Source organism: Phyllopteryx taeniolatus, chromosome 12 (genome assembly GCF_024500385.1).
Source record: "Phyllopteryx taeniolatus isolate TA_2022b chromosome 12, UOR_Ptae_1.2, whole genome shotgun sequence".
In the NCBI taxonomy this organism is placed as follows: Eukaryota; Metazoa; Chordata; class Actinopteri; order Syngnathiformes; family Syngnathidae; genus Phyllopteryx; species Phyllopteryx taeniolatus.
In genome coordinates, this window is record NC_084513.1 from 21,813,651 (window position 1) to 21,832,550 (window position 18,900).

The following is an 18,900-nucleotide window of genomic DNA, read 5'->3' on the forward strand; positions in this document are numbered from 1 at the left end:
AAAAGGGTACCATAGAATGAGTTCATTTTGCAAACATGATGAAATTAAAAGGGATCTATTTAAACCTTACCTGTAATCTTCGTGCCAGCCTTAGCCTCTTGTGGTACGCCCACGCCATATTCATTCTCTCCGATAACTCTAAAGTAATAGATGGCTCCTTCAAGCAGGTCTTCCACTTTGTACGTCAATGCATGGCAGTTAGTTGTCACAGAAACCCAGGCCTTTTTACTGGCCTCGCGCTTTTCAACATGGTAGGCCTTCACTGCTTCTCCACCATCATTCTCAGGGACTTCCCAAGTGAGGGTTGCTGAGTCCCTGGTTACTGCTGAAACTTTGACATTGACTGGGGGTCCGGGAGAGTCAAGCACCTTGACAACTATGGGTAATGTTGCTTTTCCTAATGATGATTCAATACTGACGCAGTATTCTCCTGAGTCATTTCTTGTTGACTTTTCAATGGTCAGTGAAGTGCTGGAGTTTGTTGAATCAATTGTTCCTCTCACCTTTAGATCTCTGCCTTCTTTGGCCCATTCCACTGAGGGAACAGGTTTACCTTTGAATGGAACCTTGAGGGTAAACGCTGTGCCGTGCTGAACCACAAGGACTTTGCGCATCTCGATGTCCACATTGAATGCTGGCTCTACAGTTCTTTCCACTGCCGCAGCCGCATCAGAATAGCGGCTGCGCTCACTGCTTCCAACTTTGTTCATTGCTTTGACACAGAATTCATATTCCATGTCAGGTTTTAGTCCAGTAATTGTGAACTCCAAGCTTTTGGTAAGTGCAATGGCCTCCACCCATCTCTGCAGTTCTTCGGGGGACTCTTCTTCCTCTTCTTCATATTCCTCCTCATCCTCCGCTAACACCGGTTTTGGTTTGTGAATGTAGTCCCTGTATTCTACACTGTATCCAAGGATAGGAGCACCTCCATTATCAGTAGGTGTTTTCCATCCAATGGACACGCTTTCCTTGGTTGAATTCACGATCTTTGGCTTGGATGGTGGAATAGGAACTGCCAGAGGATCAACTGCTCTAAATAAGGCAGAGGTTTCACTTGGAGGGCTCAGACCAGCGGCATTTTCAGCATAGACCCTGAAGTCATACTCACAACCCTTGCGTAGTTTGTTTGCTACTGTGGTGCATTCAGTGACTTGATCTCTATTGACACGGATCCAGTGCATGCCTGTCTTCTCCCGACGCTCTAATACATAGCCAGTGATTGGACTGCCTCCGTCACTCATCGGTTTGCACCACGTAAGGGTCATTGAATCTCCAGTAATATCAGTGACGTCAACGTTAAGGGGTGCTGTGGAAAAAGTGTATGGATCGGTGATCTTGACAGCATCACTTTCCAAAGCCTCACCACTTCCATGTTTGTTAATAGCCAAAACCCTGAAGATATATTCATTGCCCTTCAGCAGCCCTGTGACAATGAAGTACGTTTTGGTGACATCGCCCTTCACTAGTGTCCAGGCCAAGCAGCTGGTCTCGCGCTTCTCAACAACATAGTGTGTGATCTCGGCACCGCCAGGCTCCTGAGGTGGACCCCATGACAAAGTGCATTCCTCAGCTGTGAGATCTGTAATCTGCAGAGGTCCTGCAGGGGGACCTGATTTATCCAGAATGACACAATTTATTGGCATGCAAACTGTACCAGCAATGTTCTGAAGAGTGAGAACATATTGACCAGAATCTCTTCTGATACAGTCTTTCACAATCACTGAGGTACTGCTATCTGTCGAAACAATCTGGATTCTTGCTCTAAGCACAATCTCGTTGCCATCTTTGCTCCACGCAATGACGGGTGCAGGGCGGCCTGCAATGTCAGCATGCATCTTCATAGTTTCTCCTGCTTTAACAAATATTGTCTCTCTGTATTTTACATCCATCATGATGCGTGGCAGCTCTACATCATCCTTGACAGTGATTGGGCCAGTGTTGTCGGAGGGTTCACTGAACAATCCCGCTGCATTCTTAGCAATGACACGGAAGTCATATTGGCTGTTCTCTGTAAGGCCAGTCACATGATAGTGAGTCTCGGGCACATTAGTGAAGTTGCACCTTGTCCAGCGTCCTTCTGGAAGATCTCTACATTCAATGATGTAGCCAGATACCTTGGCACCACCATCATACTCTGGTTTGTCCCAAGACAATGACACAGATGTTCTGCTAATAGCAGTGACAACGGGAGTTCCTGGAGGATCACATGGATCTCTTGCCACTACAGCTTCAGAGGCCTTGCTGCATTTACCGATACCAGCAATATTTTCAGCATAGACACGATATTCATACATCATACCCTCTTCTATTCCACTGACTTTGTATTCAGGGTCCTTGATCAGTCCTCTGTTACTCTTAGTCCAGAGAATGCTAGCACGCTCCTTCCGCTCTAGGTGATAGCCAAGAACAGGACTTCCCCCATCATTGACAGGCTCGTTCCAGGTCACCACCATGTAAGACTTGGTAGCAATCTTTACTGCAGGTGTGGAAGGAGGTCCGGGTTGCTTAAAGTTGTACTGAGCTGTAATTGCAGGAGAATCCAAATGTGCGCTCTTCCCATAACGGTTGACAGCATAGATGCGGAATTGGTATTCTGCCCCATGCGTCAGGCGGCCAGCCTTGTAAGAGGTTCTAGCCACATTGCTTGCAACCATTTGCCACTCTTGTGTATTGGTATCTCTCTTCTCAACGATATAGTTACTGATGGAGCAGCCGCCATCGTAGTCTGGTGGAGACCAGGAAAGTGTGATGCTTTCAGAGGTCACAGCATCCACCTTAACGCTTGTCGGGGGACTCGGTTTATCCAGGACAACTATACCTAGATGGGACGTTGCTGTTCCTGCAGTGTTGGCCAGGGTGATCTCATACTTTCCAACATGCTCCCTGGCAGCCTGTTTAATGATAATCTTGGATGAGGTTGCTGTGTTTACAATTGTAACTGAAGAAGTTTGCTTCACAGGAAGACCATCCCTCTTCCATGAGATGACAGGCTTAGGGCTGCCTCTCACTGGAACCTCAACGGTCAGGTCATCTCCAGCCTTCACGCTGTATGTTGTGAATAATAAGTTGACAGATGGCGCAATTGCCACATCCTTTGCAACGACAGGCAAACCAAGCTCCTTCGGCTCACTCTTTCCCTTCTCGTTGATTGCAACAACTCTAAATAGATAGGTTTCGTTGGGAGTCAGGTTATGAATAGTTGCCTCTGGCACCTTGACTGTGCAAGCTGTACCCCATTTTTCACCAATCTTGGGCTTGAATTCCACATTGTAGCAGATTACTTTACTTCCACCATCGTGTGCAGGTTTGCCCCATGAGAGTGAAATGCTGGTTTTAGTCACATGAACAATGGTTACATTGCTTGGTGGCAGGGGTACCTCAGATACTTTAATTTCTTTGGTTTCAACCATTTGTCCTTGGCCGTACTCATTAACAGCACAAACTCTAAAGTAGAAAATGCTACCCTCAGGCAACTCTTCAATCTTAAATGTTTTGGCTGTGCAGTTACTTGTTACAGTAGTGTAGGCCTTCCGGACAGACTCTCTCTTCTCCACAATGTAGTTTGTGACTTTAGACCCACCGTCGGTGAGTGGTGTATCCCAGACAAGCGTCACTGAATCTTTTTTGACCTCCTTCACAGAGAAGTTTTGCGGTGCACTTGGTGTATCCAAAATTCTCACGGCGACAATGGCCGACTTTGAACCACTGCTGTTCTCCAAGGTGAGTGAGTATTTTCCACTGTCCCAGCGGTTAACATTGTCAATTACAACCATGGTGTATGAGCTTGTGGTGTCAATCACAGCACGATCTGGGAGAGTACCATCGATTTTTTCCCATTTTACAGCAGGTTCGGGCCTTCCTCTAATGGTGACAAACAGACGCAATGTACCACCAGCACGTACAGACACCACCTTTCTGAGATCAGCGTCAAGCTCAATCTCTGGTGCTTCGACCCTGTCCAGAGCAACCACCGTGCCGTGAACATAAGCAGCCTCGCCCACTCCCTCTGAGTTGATGGCACAGACACGGAATTGGTATTCTTTAGCTTGTTTTAAGTCCGGGACAGTGAATTTAGTGGCCTGAATGCCAGAGGGTGGGGTGCATATGGTCCACTCTTTTTCGACCGGTGCGTCTACTGCCGGGGCAACTTCTACCTCCTCTGTTGATTCTGGTACTTGTGTATACTCCCGTATTTCAACTATGTAGCCCTTGATATAGGCACCGCCATCAAAGTCGGGTTTGCCCCAGGAAAGAGAGATGGAGGACTTTGTGTAGTCTGTCACCTTGGGATGGTGTGGGGGTCCTGGGGGTTTTGTGGCATCACAGGCTCTGTAAAATAGGGACAGTTCACTGAGGTCTCCCATTCCAGCCTCATTGTCAGCCGCAACACGGAACTCGTAAAAGTGATTCGTCATCAATCCTGTCACTTTGAAGTGAGTATCTGTCAGTTTTTGTCTGTTGCACTTTGTCCACCTGACACTGTCTTTGTCACGTTTTTCAAGGTGATAGCCCGCAATATCAGCTCCACCAGTCTGTTCTGGGGCTGTCCATGACAAAACCATCGAATCCTTCGTGATCTGACTTGCATCTGGTGTCCCAGGAGGACTAGGGGGCTTGTATGGATTGCGTGCAATGATGGGCTCACTCTCAAGATAATCACCTATACCGTATTTGTTAACAGCCCTGACACGTAAAATGTATTCATTCTCTGTGAGCAGGTTTGTTAGTTTGTAATACAGAGTCTGGATATTGGCTGCAGCCACTGTCCAGGATAAGCTGCTGGTCTCTCTCTTCTCCAGGATATAATGAGTGATATTAGCACCTCCGTCCAGGGTTGGCTCAGACCAGGCAAGGGTACAATGGTCAGCCATGATTCCTGTTACCTTCAAGGGTCCAGTGGGTTTACCCGGTTTGTCAAGGACTTTGACTGTGATTGGGAAGCTTTTTGTACCACCCAGATTTTTGAGCATAAGTTCATAGTGGCCACTGTCCAATTTGGTCACATCCTTAATAGTCATGGCAGCACATTTTTGAGTATTTTTCACTTCTATGCGCAGAGCTTTGTCCATTTCTTTGCCCTCCTTGAACCAGACCACGTCAGGAATTGGTTTTCCGTGGATGTCAGCATCAAGAGTTAAATGTTCTCCAGCATTGACAACGATAACATCCTTGTACTTGGGGTCCATTGAGGCCCTTGGTGGCTCAATTTCATCAGTAGCAGTAATAGGGCCAGAGCTGTCAGAGGGCTCGCTGAAGACGGCAGCTGCATTCCTAGCAATAACCCTGAATTCATATTGCTCATTTTCTGTCAGACCGCTGATGTTATATTCAGTCTCCATTATATTCGTGAAGTTTTCTCTGACCCAGCGCCCATCGGGAGAGGCAAGCTCTTTCTTTTCAACAATATAGCCATTGACTTTGCTGCCGCCATCATACTGAGGCTTGGTCCAACTAATCTTGATGAGGTTTTTAGAAATGGTTACAGCCTCTGGAGCACCAGGCGGGTCACATGGATCACGAGCGACAAAGGACTCAGAGACTTTACTGCATCTGCCGATGCCAACAATATTTTCAGCATACACTCTGAACTCGTATCCAATTCCTTCTTCTAGATTACAGATCTTAAACTGAGTATCGCTGATCAGAGTCTTGTTCAGTTTGTTCCACAGGATACTGGTCCTCTCTTTGCTCTCTAGATGGTATCCAATAACAACACTTCCACCGTCGTTGACTGGCTCATTCCATTCAATGATCATCATCTCTTTAGTTGCAGATTTAACATATGGGGTTCCAGGGGGGCCTGGTGGCTTATATGGATACTGCACAACTATAGTCTTGGAGTCTAGAGGAGCGCCTTTTCCATATCTGTTTTCAGCAATGACTCTGAACTGGTATTCCGCACCAGTCTTCAGCTTGGTCACTTTGAAAGCTGTCCTAGCTAGCTGTGTGGTGACTGACTGCCATGTATTGCCTGTGGTCGCTCGCTTTTCTACAATATAATATTTCACCTGGCATCCGCCCTTGTACTCTGGAGGTTCCCATGAGAGGTGGACAAAAGTGTTACTCACCTCAACAACTTTAAGTGGACCACTTGGTGGACCTGGCTTATCAAGAATAATGATAGCCATGTTATCAGTAAATGTGCCCGCAGTATTGCTTGCTGTAATGGAGTACTTTCCAAAGTCCTCCTTGCTCGCTTCAGTGATCTGAATCCCGGTTGTTGCAAGCGTGTTCACCACGTTGACTCTGGAGGTCACCTTCAGGGGCTGACCATCCTTTACCCAGGTGACTCTAGGTTTGGGCCTTCCAAGTACGGGGAATGTCAAGGTCAGATCTTTTCCCGCTAACACACTGTAAGTGTTGAACTGCATCTTAATGCTTGGATCCAAGGTCATGTCACTGGCAACAATGGGTGTCACAAGTGCCTTTGGCTCGCTCTTTCCCTTCTCATTATAAGCAATAATACGGAACATATATTCCGTGCCACTTGTGAGGCCTGTGACTGTGGCTTCGCATGTCTTTGAATTTGAGGCGACACCCCACTTATCTGTACCCTTAGGCTGCATCTCAATGAGGTAGCCACCAATCCTGCTGCCGCCGTCATGCTCAGGTTTCTCCCAGGCTAGTGACACACTGCCTTTGGTGACATCGACGAGGTAGATGTTTCCGACAGGAAGTGGTACCTCGGAAGCTTTTGAACCTGTCTTTGTTTCAATCGCCTGGCCAATGCCATATTCATTCTCAGCCATGACTCTGAAGTAGTACATAGCCCCCTCAATCAGGTTCTCAACCTTGAATGTCGTCTTTGTGCATTTGGTCGAGACATTTGCGTAAGCCTTCCTCGTTGATTCACGCTTGTCAACTACATAGTTCTTAATTTTAGAACCACCATCGATCAGTGGTGCATCCCAAACAAGAGTGACTGAGTCCTTCCTAACATCTTTCACTACAAGGCTTTGCGGGGCTCCCGGTGTATCAAGGACTTTAACACTAACAAACTCGGACACAGACCCACTGCTGTTGGTCAAGGTTAGACTGTATTTTCCTGAATCACATCTGTCACAGGAGTCTATAGACAACTGTGTGAAGATGGGACTCTTTTCAACCACTGCCTTTTCAGTTAGGTCCTTCTCATCTTTAAGCCACTTAATCTCAGGGGTTGGTCTGCCCTTGAATGGAATACGGATCCTAACAGATCCACCTGCCTTCACAGATATTCCCTTCCTCAGCTCAGAATCCAAGTGGATCTGTGGTGGCTCAAGCCGTTCTTCTGGCTTAGCGATTCCCGAGAGGATGGCTGGCTCACCAACTCCAAGTTTGTTCAGAGCACACACCTGAATCTTATATTCCTGACCTTCTGTTAGTTTGGGAATCTCATATTTGGTAACACGCAAGCCAGTGGGGGGAGTAACCATGGTCCATTCTTCTTCCTCAGCCTTGCAGACTTCAACAATGTATCCTTGAATGGGGCTACCACCGTCAGACAATGGCTTGCCCCACAACACTGTGATCGAGCTCTGTGTGGAGTCAACAACGTTGAGATATGCCGGCGACCCAGGTTTGTACTTAGGATCGCAGGCCTTGTAGTGAGAGCTCGGTAGACTGGACTCTCCCAGGCCGACAACATTCTCAGCAGCCACTCTGAACTCATACTCATGGCCGGTGGTTAGGCCACTTACTCTGAAGGAAAGGTCAGTGACTTTCTGTCTGTTGCATCGAGTCCATTTAATTCCCGCTCTATCCTTCTTTTCAACAAGATAATTTAAAATTTCACTGCCACCATCAAACTCTGGGGCAGTCCAAGTGACAGTCATGCTCTCATGAGTAATGTTGGCTACATCCTCAATGTGAGGCGGACCAGGAAGTACAAAAGGAGTCTTCATGATTACTCCACCAGACTCCAGTGGGCTGCTGGTACCATAACTGTTGACCGCCATCACACGGAACATGTACTCATTGCCCTCCAACAAGTTAGTGACTTTGTAGCATGTGGTGGTGCAGGTGGAAGAAACAACAGTCCAAGCTAAACGGCTGGTCTCTCTTCTTTCGATGATGTAATGCGTGATGGGACTTCCTCCATCCTGTAAAGGAGCACGCCACACCAATGAGCATCTATCCTCAGCTACCCCAGCTACGTGAAGGGGTCCCTCACAGAGGCTCGGTCGGTCCAAGACTAACACTTTGAATGGCACAGTTTCAGAGCCTGCCTCGTTTGTTAGATGTAGCGTGTACATTCCACTGTCAATTCTCACAGAGTCCTTAATGACTATCAGTGCATGAGTTTCTGTATTTTTTATGTTAAGCCTGAGTGTATTTTCGATTGGAACTTCATCCTTGAACCACTGCATCGCTGGCAGTGGTTTGCCACGGACGTCTGCGTCCAGCTTGAACATCTCTCCAGCGTTGATAACAATGGTCTTGGTGAATGCAGGGTCAATAGAGAATTTCGGCACTTCAATCCTGTCGCTCGCAGTGATTGGTCCACTGTTGTACGATGGCTTGCTAATGGTGCCAACAGCATTTTTGGCAATGACTCTAAAGTCGTATTGGGAATTTTCCGTTAGGCCAGTGGCAGTGAACTGGGTCTCAATCACATTAGTGAAGTTTGCCCTTACCCAACGGCCTTCTGGCAAGTCACGCCTCTCCACAAGGTAGCCGGTTATATTACTACCGCCATCATACTCTGGTTTCGTCCACTGGATAACAATGGTATCTTTGGTCACGTGGATAGCTTCTGGTGTACCAGGAGGATCACATGGGTCTCTGGCCACGCAACCCTCTGAAAGCTTGCTGCACCGTCCGATGCCTACAATATTTTCAGCGTACACCCGGTATTCATACTCAATACCTTCCTCTAAGGGGTGGCTCTTGCAATTAGTCTCATGCAGGAGTGTCTTGTTTATTTTGACCCAGAGAATACTATTCCTCTCTTTTCTTTCGAGATGGTAGCCGAGGACCGGACTGCCTCCGTCCGAGATGGGCTCGTGCCAATCCACAATCTGGTGATCTCTTGAGAGTGAAGAGATGAATGGCGTGCCTGGTGGGCCAGGTTCCCTGTATGGGTACTGAGCAACAACAGCAGATGAATCTAGGCCATGACTCTTCCCGTACCGGTTCTGGGCAATGATCCTGAAGTGGTACTCGGCTCCAGTCTTCAGTCTGGGCACTTTGATTGTGGTTCTGGCACAGTTATTACTGACATTTTCCCATGTTGTTGTTACAGTATCTCTTTTCTGCACAATGTAGTTTGAAATCTGGCACCCACCATTGTGTTTTGGTGGATCCCATGAAATAGTCACACTCTGCGTTGTGATTTCATCAAATCTCACAGGGCCAGACGGGGGTCCAGGCTTGTCAAGTACGATGATTTCAACGGTGGCTTCTTTCTTTCCAGCAGAGTTAGCTGCATTAATGCTGTACATGCCTCCGTCATCACCTGCTGCCTCCTTAATGCTCAGACTTGTATAAGTCTGGGTGTTTTTAATGTTCACTCTGGTAGTGAACTTCAGAGGTGCTCCATCTTTGGTCCATGCTATTGTTGGTTTTGGGCGTCCAAAGATTGGCACTTCAATTTTTAGATCTTTACCAACATGGACACTGTAGCTGCTAAAAGTAGGTCGAACATCAGGCTCAAACATCAAGTTCTTGGTCATGACGTGCCCAGAAAGGACTCTCGGGTCACTTTTCCCCTTGTCATTGATTGCTGTAACTCGGAACAGGTAGTCCTCCCCTGGGTTCAGATTGGAAACGGTTGTCTCCATTGTTTTGTATGTGTTAACACCAGACCACTTCTCTTGGCCCTTAAGCTGTATCTCAAGCAAGTAATGGACGACTCTGCTACCGCCATCATATTCTGGACTTTCCCAGGCCAAAGAGATGCTTGTATTTGTTTGATCTGTCACAGTCAAGCTCCTGGGAGCCTGCGGCACCTCTGAGACCTTAAGCGGGTCAACAGTTACTGAAGGCAGACCAATACCATGTGCATTCTCAGCAAGGACTCTGAAGTAATAACTGCAGCCCTCCTGGAGTGGCTCAATCTTCCACGAAAGAGCATGGCAATTAGTTACCACGGCAGCATACGTTTTACGTGTACTCTCTCTCTTTTCCACAATATAGTTTTTTATTTTGGATCCACCGTCTAAAATAGGTGCTTCCCAAGCAAGTGTCACTGATTGGTTTGTAATTTCCTTCACTGTCAGATTTACAGGAGCGCTTGGTGTATCGAGAACACGGACGACAACAAATGCAGATTTGGTTCCACTAGAATTCTCTGCAGTGATGGTGTATTTCCCACTATCTGCTCTGCTCATCTGGTCAATCACAAGCGCTGTGTAACTGCTGGTCACTTCAACTTGAGCCTTCTCCCTAAGTGCAGCATCATCTTTGTCCCATTTGATGCTTGGAGTGGGTCTTCCCTTGATTGGAATAAAGAGTCTAAGCGAAAGTCCAGCCTTAATTGTCACAATCTTTCTCAGTTCTGGGTCAATGTCAAGGTCCGGTTCCTCTGCTCTGTCCTGGGCAATAACTGCTCCAGCAACATCAGCATGCTCGCCAACCCCAACCTTGTTGATGGCACACACTCTCAATTTATAAGCCTGATTTTCTTTCAGGTTTATAACCTCAAATTTGGTCTTCTTGACACCTGTCGGTGGCGTGCACATGATCCAATCCTCTGCAGGTGCATCTGTGGCTGGCCCCTCAGCAGCAGAGGCTTCAATCTGTGCCGCACCAGCTGAGACTTGCTCTGTGGTACTGCAGCACTCAATGATATATCCCTGGATCTCTGAGCCACCATCACAGATGGGCTTGATCCATGACAGGAATAATGACAATTTGGTTGTGTCTGTAACTCTGGGATTCTGTGGCGGGCCAGGCCTGAAGACAGGATCGAGGGCTTTGTAGTATACTGTTGGAGAACTGGGCTCGCCAACACCCACAGAATTCTCTGCTGCAACCCTGAATTCATAATTGTGTCTCTCCAGGAGTCCTGTGACCTTGAAAGTCAAATCTAACACAGTTTGCCTGTTGCATCGAGTCCACCGTACACCTTCTTTGTCATGCTTTTCAATTATATATGTTGTGATAGGACTGCCTCCGTCCTCAGTGGGAGCCTCCCATTTGAGCACCATTGAATCCTTTTTCACATTTAAAATCTCTAAGCCTTTGGGCGATCCAGGGGCTATGTATGGATCTTTAATAATCACTGGCTCAGACTCAAGTGGTGCACTATTACCAAACTCATTTACAGCATGGACTCTGAAGAGGTACTCATTGCCTTCCAGGAGCTTTGTAACCTTGTGGCAGGTGTTTGGCACTTTTGGATCCACAACAGTCCAGATTAATCTACTGGTTTCTCTCCTTTCCACGACATAATGAGATATTTTGCTACCGCCATCTTGTCGCGGTGCTCTCCATGCAAGACAGCATTGGTCTTTTGTTATACCTGTTACATTCAGCGGTCCTTGTGGTTCTCCCGGTTTATCCAAAATGACCACATTCACTTGTACAGCCTTTTCTCCTCCTGGATTTTTCAGCAGCAGAGTATATGCGCCTCCATCGGAAAGTTTAGCTTCCTTTATAGTGGCACAGGCATGGGTTTCTGTGTTCTTAATCTCTCTGTGTATTGTGTTTCGCATTTCCTGCTCTCCTTTCAACCAGGTGATAGAGGGCAATGGTTTGCCGTGGACATCTGCGTCAATCTTAAAATTATCTCCCGCTTTTACCATAATGGTCTGTGTGTACTTGGGGTCAATACTGATACGAGGGGGCTCAATCTCATCCCTGGCAGTAATGGGGCCGGTGCTGTAAGAGGGGAGACTAAAAACGCCAGCGGCATTTCTAGCAGTAACACGGAACTCGTACTGCTTATCCTGCACGAGTCCAGTTGCAGCATATTCTGTCTCTATGACATTACTGAAGTTAGCCTTCAACCAGCGACCTTCAGGAAGCTCCTTCTTTTCCACCATGTAGCCTGTAATCTTGGCACCGCCATCATACTCGGGCTTTGTCCAAGCGATGTGAACTGAATCCCTCGTAATCCTGGTTGCCTCTGGTGTACCTGGAGGGTCACAAGGATCTCTGGCGACGTGACCTTCTGACACTTTGCTGACTTTGCCTATGCCCACAATGTTTTCAGCATAAATTCTGTACTCGTATTCCATTCCTGGTTCTAGCCCTGTGGTCTTGAAGGTTTGGTCTGTAATAAGCGATTTGTTCAGTTTGACCCAGAGGATACTGGTTCTTTCCTTGCGCTCCAGATGATAGCCTACGATAGCGCTACCTCCATCATTTACAGGCTCATTCCATGCCACCACCATGCTGTCCTTTGTGCACGTTGCAATGGAGGGTGTTCCTGGTGGTCCTGGAAGCTTGTATGGATATTGAGCTACAATAGACTCTGACTGAAGAACTGGACCTTTCCCATATCTGTTTTCTGCTGTGATTCGAAACTGATATTCTGAGCCAGTTTTCAATCGGCCTGCTTTAACTTTTGTCCTTGCAAGGTTTGGAGACACAACCATCCAATTAGTTGTGGACGTGTCTCTCTTTTCCACAATGTAGTTTTTGATTGTGCACCCGCCGTCGTACTCTGGTGGGCTCCAGGAAATGGTCACGCTGTCAGAAGTGACCTCCTCAACCTTAACTGGACCACCTGGCTGACCGGGTTTGTCCAGCACAACAATGCTGATGTCTGCTGTTGCCTCTCCTGCTGTGTTGCTAACTGTAACGCGATATTGTCCAAAATCATCTTTGGAAGCCTCTTTTATGCTGAGGTTCAACACTGTTTGTGTTGCACCAAAGTTTACTCTGGTTGTTCTCTTAAGTGGCTGCCCATCTTTGAGCCAGGAGACGGCTGCTTTGGGACGGGCGACATACGGAACCTCGACTGTCAGGTCTTTACCTGCCAACACACTAAATGTGTTGAACAACATTTTGACAACTGGTGAAAGAACAAGATCTTTCACAATGACAGGCACGCCAATTTGACGAGGGTCACTTGTTCCCTTCTCATTTCTTGCTGCGACACGGAACATATATTCATCACCAGCGTTCAGGCCACCAACGGTAGCTTCTGTTTCTTTCACGATCAGAGCCTGTGTCCACTTATCTACACCTTTAGGTTGGACCTCTACAACATAACAGCCAACTCTGCTTCCACCATCATGCTCTGGCTTTTCCCACGATAGTGTGACACTATTCTTAGTAACGTCCTTCAGACTGATTTTGCCAGGAGGTTGAGGTTTCTCAGACACCTTAACTGATTCACTGGTCTCAATGGGCAGACCAATGCCATATTCGTTCTCTGCCAAAACTCTAAAGTAATAGTTGCATCCTTCTAGGAGCTGCTCAACAGTAAAGGTGGTGTGATGGCACGTGGCGCTGACTGTGGCATAAGCCTTTCTTGTGGACTCGCGCTTTTCAACAATGTAGTTCTTAATCTTAACTCCCCCATTGTTTGCTGGTGGATCCCAAGTTAGACTGACAGATTGATTTGTTACATTAGTAATTTTCAGCTTCTGTGGAGCACTTGGCGTATCGAGTACCCTGACTTGGACTGTGACTGTCTTAGAGCCAGAGCTGTTCTCAACTGTGAGGTTATACTTTCCAGTGTCAAATCTGTTGACATTTCCAATGACAAGTGATGTGTATGATGTTGTGGTGTCAATAGTGGCCCTCTCAACAGGTTCAACGTCCTCTTTGGTCCACTTAACTTGAGGAGTAGGTCTGCCTCTGAAGGGAATAAACAGTCTAAGTGTGCAGCAAGCTCGGAGGGTGACCACCTTGCAGAGCTCTGCATCCACATCAAGCTCCGGGGGGAAGAGTCTGTCTTCAGCCTTGGGGTTGCCAGGTACAGATGCAGGTTCGCCAATTCCTTCGCCATTAACAGCAGAGATGTTGATTTTATACTCCTGACCCTCCGTCAGATTGATAATGGTGAATGAAGTGGCAAGTAGTTCCTTGGGGGTCACAATTGTCCACTCCTCCTCTTCCTTGTCAGATGGAATGCAGTTTTCAATAATGTAACCAGTGATGTCAGAGCCACCGTCATAGGCTGGTTTGTTCCAGGCTACAGTAATAGATGACTTGGTCGTGTCCAGGATTCTGGGGTTGCACGGAGGCCCTGGTTTGTACAACGCGTCACTGGCCTTGTAGAAGGGACTGGAGAGGCTTGGTGCACTGAGACCGGCAGCATTCTCTGCAATGATCCTAAATTCATATTCATGTCCAACAACAAGACCTGTTGCCTTGAATTGCAGATCTCTGACCTTCCTCTTGTTGCACTTGACCCAGCGGAGGCCTACCCTGTCTTTCCTTTCAATGTTGTAGTTTGTGATTGGTGTTCCACCATCGCTCTTTGGCACCTGCCACATAATGACCATAGAATCTTTGCTGATAGCGGTGACCTCAGGATTCTCAGGCACATCGGGAACGTTGTATGGATTGTTGGCAACAATGGGCTCAGAATCAAGAGGCTCGCCGTTGCCATATTTATTCACCGCCATAACTCTGAAGATGTACTCATTTCCTTTCAGAAGCTTCGTCACCTTATATTCAGTAACCTGCAGGTCTGAAGCCACATTGGTCCAAACAAGTCTGCTTGATTCCCGCTTCTCAACAATGTACCCTTCAATTTTGGCACCGCCATCATCTAGCGGCGGAACCCATCTCAGTAAACAATTGTCAGCTGTGACATTTGACACCGTGAGAGGGCCAACTGGTGGGCCAGGTCTGTCCAGTACTTTCACTCTAAAGATGTGCTTGGAAAAGCCACCAACATTAGTGGAAGTCAAAACAAATTCTCCTCCGTCTGATCTGATGGAGTCTTTGTTGCTCAGTGTTGTTGTCAGTTCAGTGAACTTAATGTCCAGTTTCAATGTGTTCTCAACCTCTTTTTCATTCTTGGTCCAAACCATGGACGGGGTTGGTTGACCAGCAATATCAGCGTTAAGCTTGAAGGACTCCCCTGCCTTCAGCAGAAGGACATCCTTAAAGATGGCGTCCACCATGATGCGTGGCTCAATGATATTATCCTTGCATGTAATGGGGTCCGAGGGGTCAGATGGTGCACTCACTGCTCCTGCTGAGTTTCTCGCCATGACACGGAACTCATAAGAGGCATCTTGAGTCAATCCACTGACGGTGAATGTTGTCTCTATTATGTTAGTGAAGTTAGCTCTGATCCAGCGACCGGTGGGAAGTTCCCTCTTCTCCACGGTGTAGCCAGTAATTTTAAATCCTCCATCATACTCTGGTTTGGTCCACATAATGGTGATAGCATTTTTAGTCGTAAAATTAGGCACAGGCTGACCTGGGGGATCCACTGGGTCCAAGGCCATTATTGCTTCGGAAGCTTTGCTGGGCTTGCCAATTCCAGCCATGTTTTCTGCCATAACGCGGAACTCATAGGCAGCTCCATCTTCAAGCCCGGTAGATTTCAGTACGTTTCCTTTCACAAGACCCTTGCTGATTTTTTGCCACATGATGCTGCTTCGTTCTTTTCTTTCAACATGGTATCCAATGACTTCATTCCCACCATCAGACACAGGTTCATTCCAACCAATTGTTATGGAGTCCTTGGTGAATGCCACCACATGGGGTGTACCAGGTGGTCCGGGAACTTTGAATGGATAGGCAGCCACTACTGACTCTGAGGTTATGGAAGGTCCTACACCATATCGGTTCTTTGCCTTAACTCTGAACTGGTACTCTGAACCAGTCGTTAAACGCGTGGCTTTAAACATGGTACAAATGGCCGTGGAAGTTAGTTCTGTCCAAGTCTGGGTGGTGGTGTCTCTGATCTCAACCACATAGTTGTTAATTGGAACACCCCCGTCATTCTCTGGCGTGTCCCATGCAAAAATACAGTAGGTACGAGAGATTTCAGTAATTGTAATCGGCCCCTTGGGTGGCCCCGGAACATCATGCACTTTGACAATGATGTTGTCGACCACAGAACCAACAATGTTCTTTCCTGTTATGGTGTACAAGCCACTGTCTGCTCTGGTGCATTCATTGATGGTGAGGATAACAGTCACAGGAGTCCTCTCCACGTTAGTCCTCTGGGTGAGCTTCAAGGCAGTTCCATCCTTCTGCCAGGTGACCACTGGCCTGGGGCGCCCCATTACAGGAATTTCAACCTTGATGTCGTCTCCAGCTTTAGCAATAACAGTCGACTGACATATGCCACGCAGATCAAACTCAGGCAGAGAGGTTGAATCCTTGACAACGATGGGCTTGCTCTCGCGTGGAACACTTCTTCCCGAGTAGTTAACTGCCATCACATGGAATATGTATTCTTCATTCTCATTGAGATTCTTCACAGTGAAGTCCATATTCTTGAGAGTTGTTACATGGGCCCACTGATCATTTCCTCTCTTCTGGGCTTCAAGGACATATCCCGTCAGCCTGCTTCCGCCATCATGCTTGGGTTTGGTCCAAGCCAGGCTCACAGAGTTCTTGGTAATGTCAGTCGCGATTATGCTTTCTGGGGGACTTGGTGCCTGGGAGGCACGAATAGGATCAGGAGTTTCAACTGCTTCACCAACACCAAACTCATTCTCAGCGGACACTCTGAAGTAGTACTCGCAGCCTTCGCCCAGGTCATTGATCTTGACTGAAGTTGTTGGACAGTTTGTAACAATGGTGGCAAAAGCCTTGCGTGTTGATTCTCTCTTCTCAATAATGTAATTTGTGATCTTGGCACCACCATCAATGAGAGGCATCTCCCACTGAAGGACAATTGATTCTTTATCTATTTGGACTGGTTTCAGGTTGAGAGGAGGCCCGGGTGAATCCAGAACTTTCACATGAATACTGGCAGTCTTCTTTCCCGCTGTGTTTTCAAGGGTAAGCGCATATTTACCTGCATCAATCCTTGCACTTTCGGGAATGATCAACATTGTAAATGACTCTGTACTGTCAATGACGGCACGAGGCACAGGACCACCCTCCTTGGTCCAGGTGACTGTAGGTGTAGGGCGTCCTTTGATGGGTACAAAAAGGCGAATGGAACAACCAGCCCTGACAACAAGAGTTCTCCTCAACTCGACATCCAATTCTAAATCAGGCTCAGCTGCACGCTCCACTATCTCAACCAGTTCCTCAGTTTCAGCAGGTTCACCTGTGCCCTTGGCATTTACGGCACTAATTCTGAAGTGGTATATGCCCATGTTTTCCAGCCCAGAAACGACAAACTCTGTGATTCTCAGCGGAGATGACGTGTCCTTAAGCCACTCCTCTGTTCCTTCTTTTCTGTGCTCAATCACATAACCAGCGACATCAAGCCCACCATTATCTAGTGGTTTCCCCCAGTTAAGAGTGGCAGTTGTCTTGGTAGTGTCTGTAACCCTTGGATTTACAGGAGGTCCAGGAACATCTGCCAAAAATCCCAAAAAGTCAGTGTCTTATTTTAAGACACAAATAATTAATACATTTTAATAGGAATTTTCAATTTGTTTGCAATTGTTTTTACTTACAGGTAGCAATGACTGTTATGACTGGCATAGACGGTTCACTTGGGTCTCCAAAGCCAGCTCTGTTCTCAGCAAGAATACGGAACTCATATTGTAAGCCTTCAGTCAGTCCAGTGACTTCATAGCTGAGCTCTGCAATGGATTTCTTGGAGGCCCTGATCCATCTCATGGCCTTTTTTTCCTTCTTCTCAACACAGTAACCAATGATATCACTTCCACCATCTTCAGTTGGTCTTCTCCACATTACTGTAGCTGACTGCCCATCCACTTTTTCAACTTCTGGTTTTGATGGTGGACCAGGAGGACCTACAAACATAAAGGTTATATGAATACAAGTCACATCATATTCAGTGTCACTATAACCAAAATTAATAGAATCTAAGATCTTGGGAGGCTAAACTAATACATACCAAATCTATCAACCATTTTGACAGGTGGAGAGTGAGCCGGCTCACTGCTGCCATACTGGTTCACAGCAGAGACTCTAAAGATATACTCGTTGTCCTGGATGAGTTTGGAGGCCACATAATGACAGTTGAAGACCTTCTCTTCCAGAATTGTCCAGAGAAGGCGACTGGTCTCTCTCTTCTCTAGGGTGTAGTACTTGATAGGAGACCCTCCATCCGCTGGAGAAGCTGTCCAGGTCAAGGTGACCTTCTCGGATGAGACACTGCTGCATGCAATGGGACCAGGAGCTGCAGGAACATCCAGAACCTTCACCTTAACTAATTCCTCCTTCACGCCGAAGGGGTTGCTTGCTGTGATAATGTAATCCCCAGAGTCCTTCCTGGTCGCGTATTTTATTGACAGAGTAGAGGATGTTGAAGTGGTCTCAATATTAACTATATCTGAGGACTTCAAGTACTTTCCTCCCTTAGACCAGTAAGAGGTTGGGGCAGGCTTGCCAAGAATACTTGTGGCAGTCACCACTATAGTTTCCCCAGCTCTGACGGTCACACCGGCCTCCATCACCTGAGCATCGATGATAATGGTTGGTGAAGCTTTTGGATAGAGAAAAGAAACTTGATTACAAACCATGCCACTTTGACTCAACAACCAAGTGTGACAATGGAATCAAACCAAATCACCATATTCATCCACACAGATAATAGTATCTGTCTGGTCAGACGGTGGACTAAGGGCACCGGCTGCATTCTTCGCCCGTATTCTGAACTCATATTTGCAGCCCTCCTGGAGATCAGTTACAGTGTATGCGGGTTCCACAACATTCACACTGTTGGTCTTCACCCAGATCTTAGAGGGAAGATCACGTCTCTCAACTATGTAGCCAGTCAGCCTGTGCCCACCGTCAAACTGTGGCTCAGCCCACTGGAGAGTCACGGTGCTTCTGGTGATGCTAATTACATCCGGTTTGCCTGGAGCATCTGAACACACAAAGAATCACACGTGTGGCAAAACCAACATT

The 18,900-nt window shown here is 47.1% G+C and overlaps 1 protein-coding gene across 4 annotated transcripts in view; it reads right to left on the reverse strand.

Annotated features, from left to right (window-relative positions):
- ttn.1 (titin, tandem duplicate 1) overlaps positions 1-18,900 on the reverse strand; it is a 196,003-nt gene that overhangs the window by 26,772 nt on the left and 150,331 nt on the right. For all 4 annotated transcript variants that reach the window (XM_061792602.1, XM_061792600.1, XM_061792601.1 and 1 more), the window contains 4 exons: positions 18,563-18,859; positions 17,885-18,475; positions 17,478-17,780; positions 71-17,377 (listed from right to left, as the gene is read on the reverse strand). In XM_061792602.1, coding sequence (XP_061648586.1) covers positions 71-17,377; positions 17,478-17,780; positions 17,885-18,475; positions 18,563-18,859 — 18,498 coding nt within the window. The remainder of the gene's footprint in view (positions 1-70; positions 17,378-17,477; positions 17,781-17,884; positions 18,476-18,562; positions 18,860-18,900) is intronic.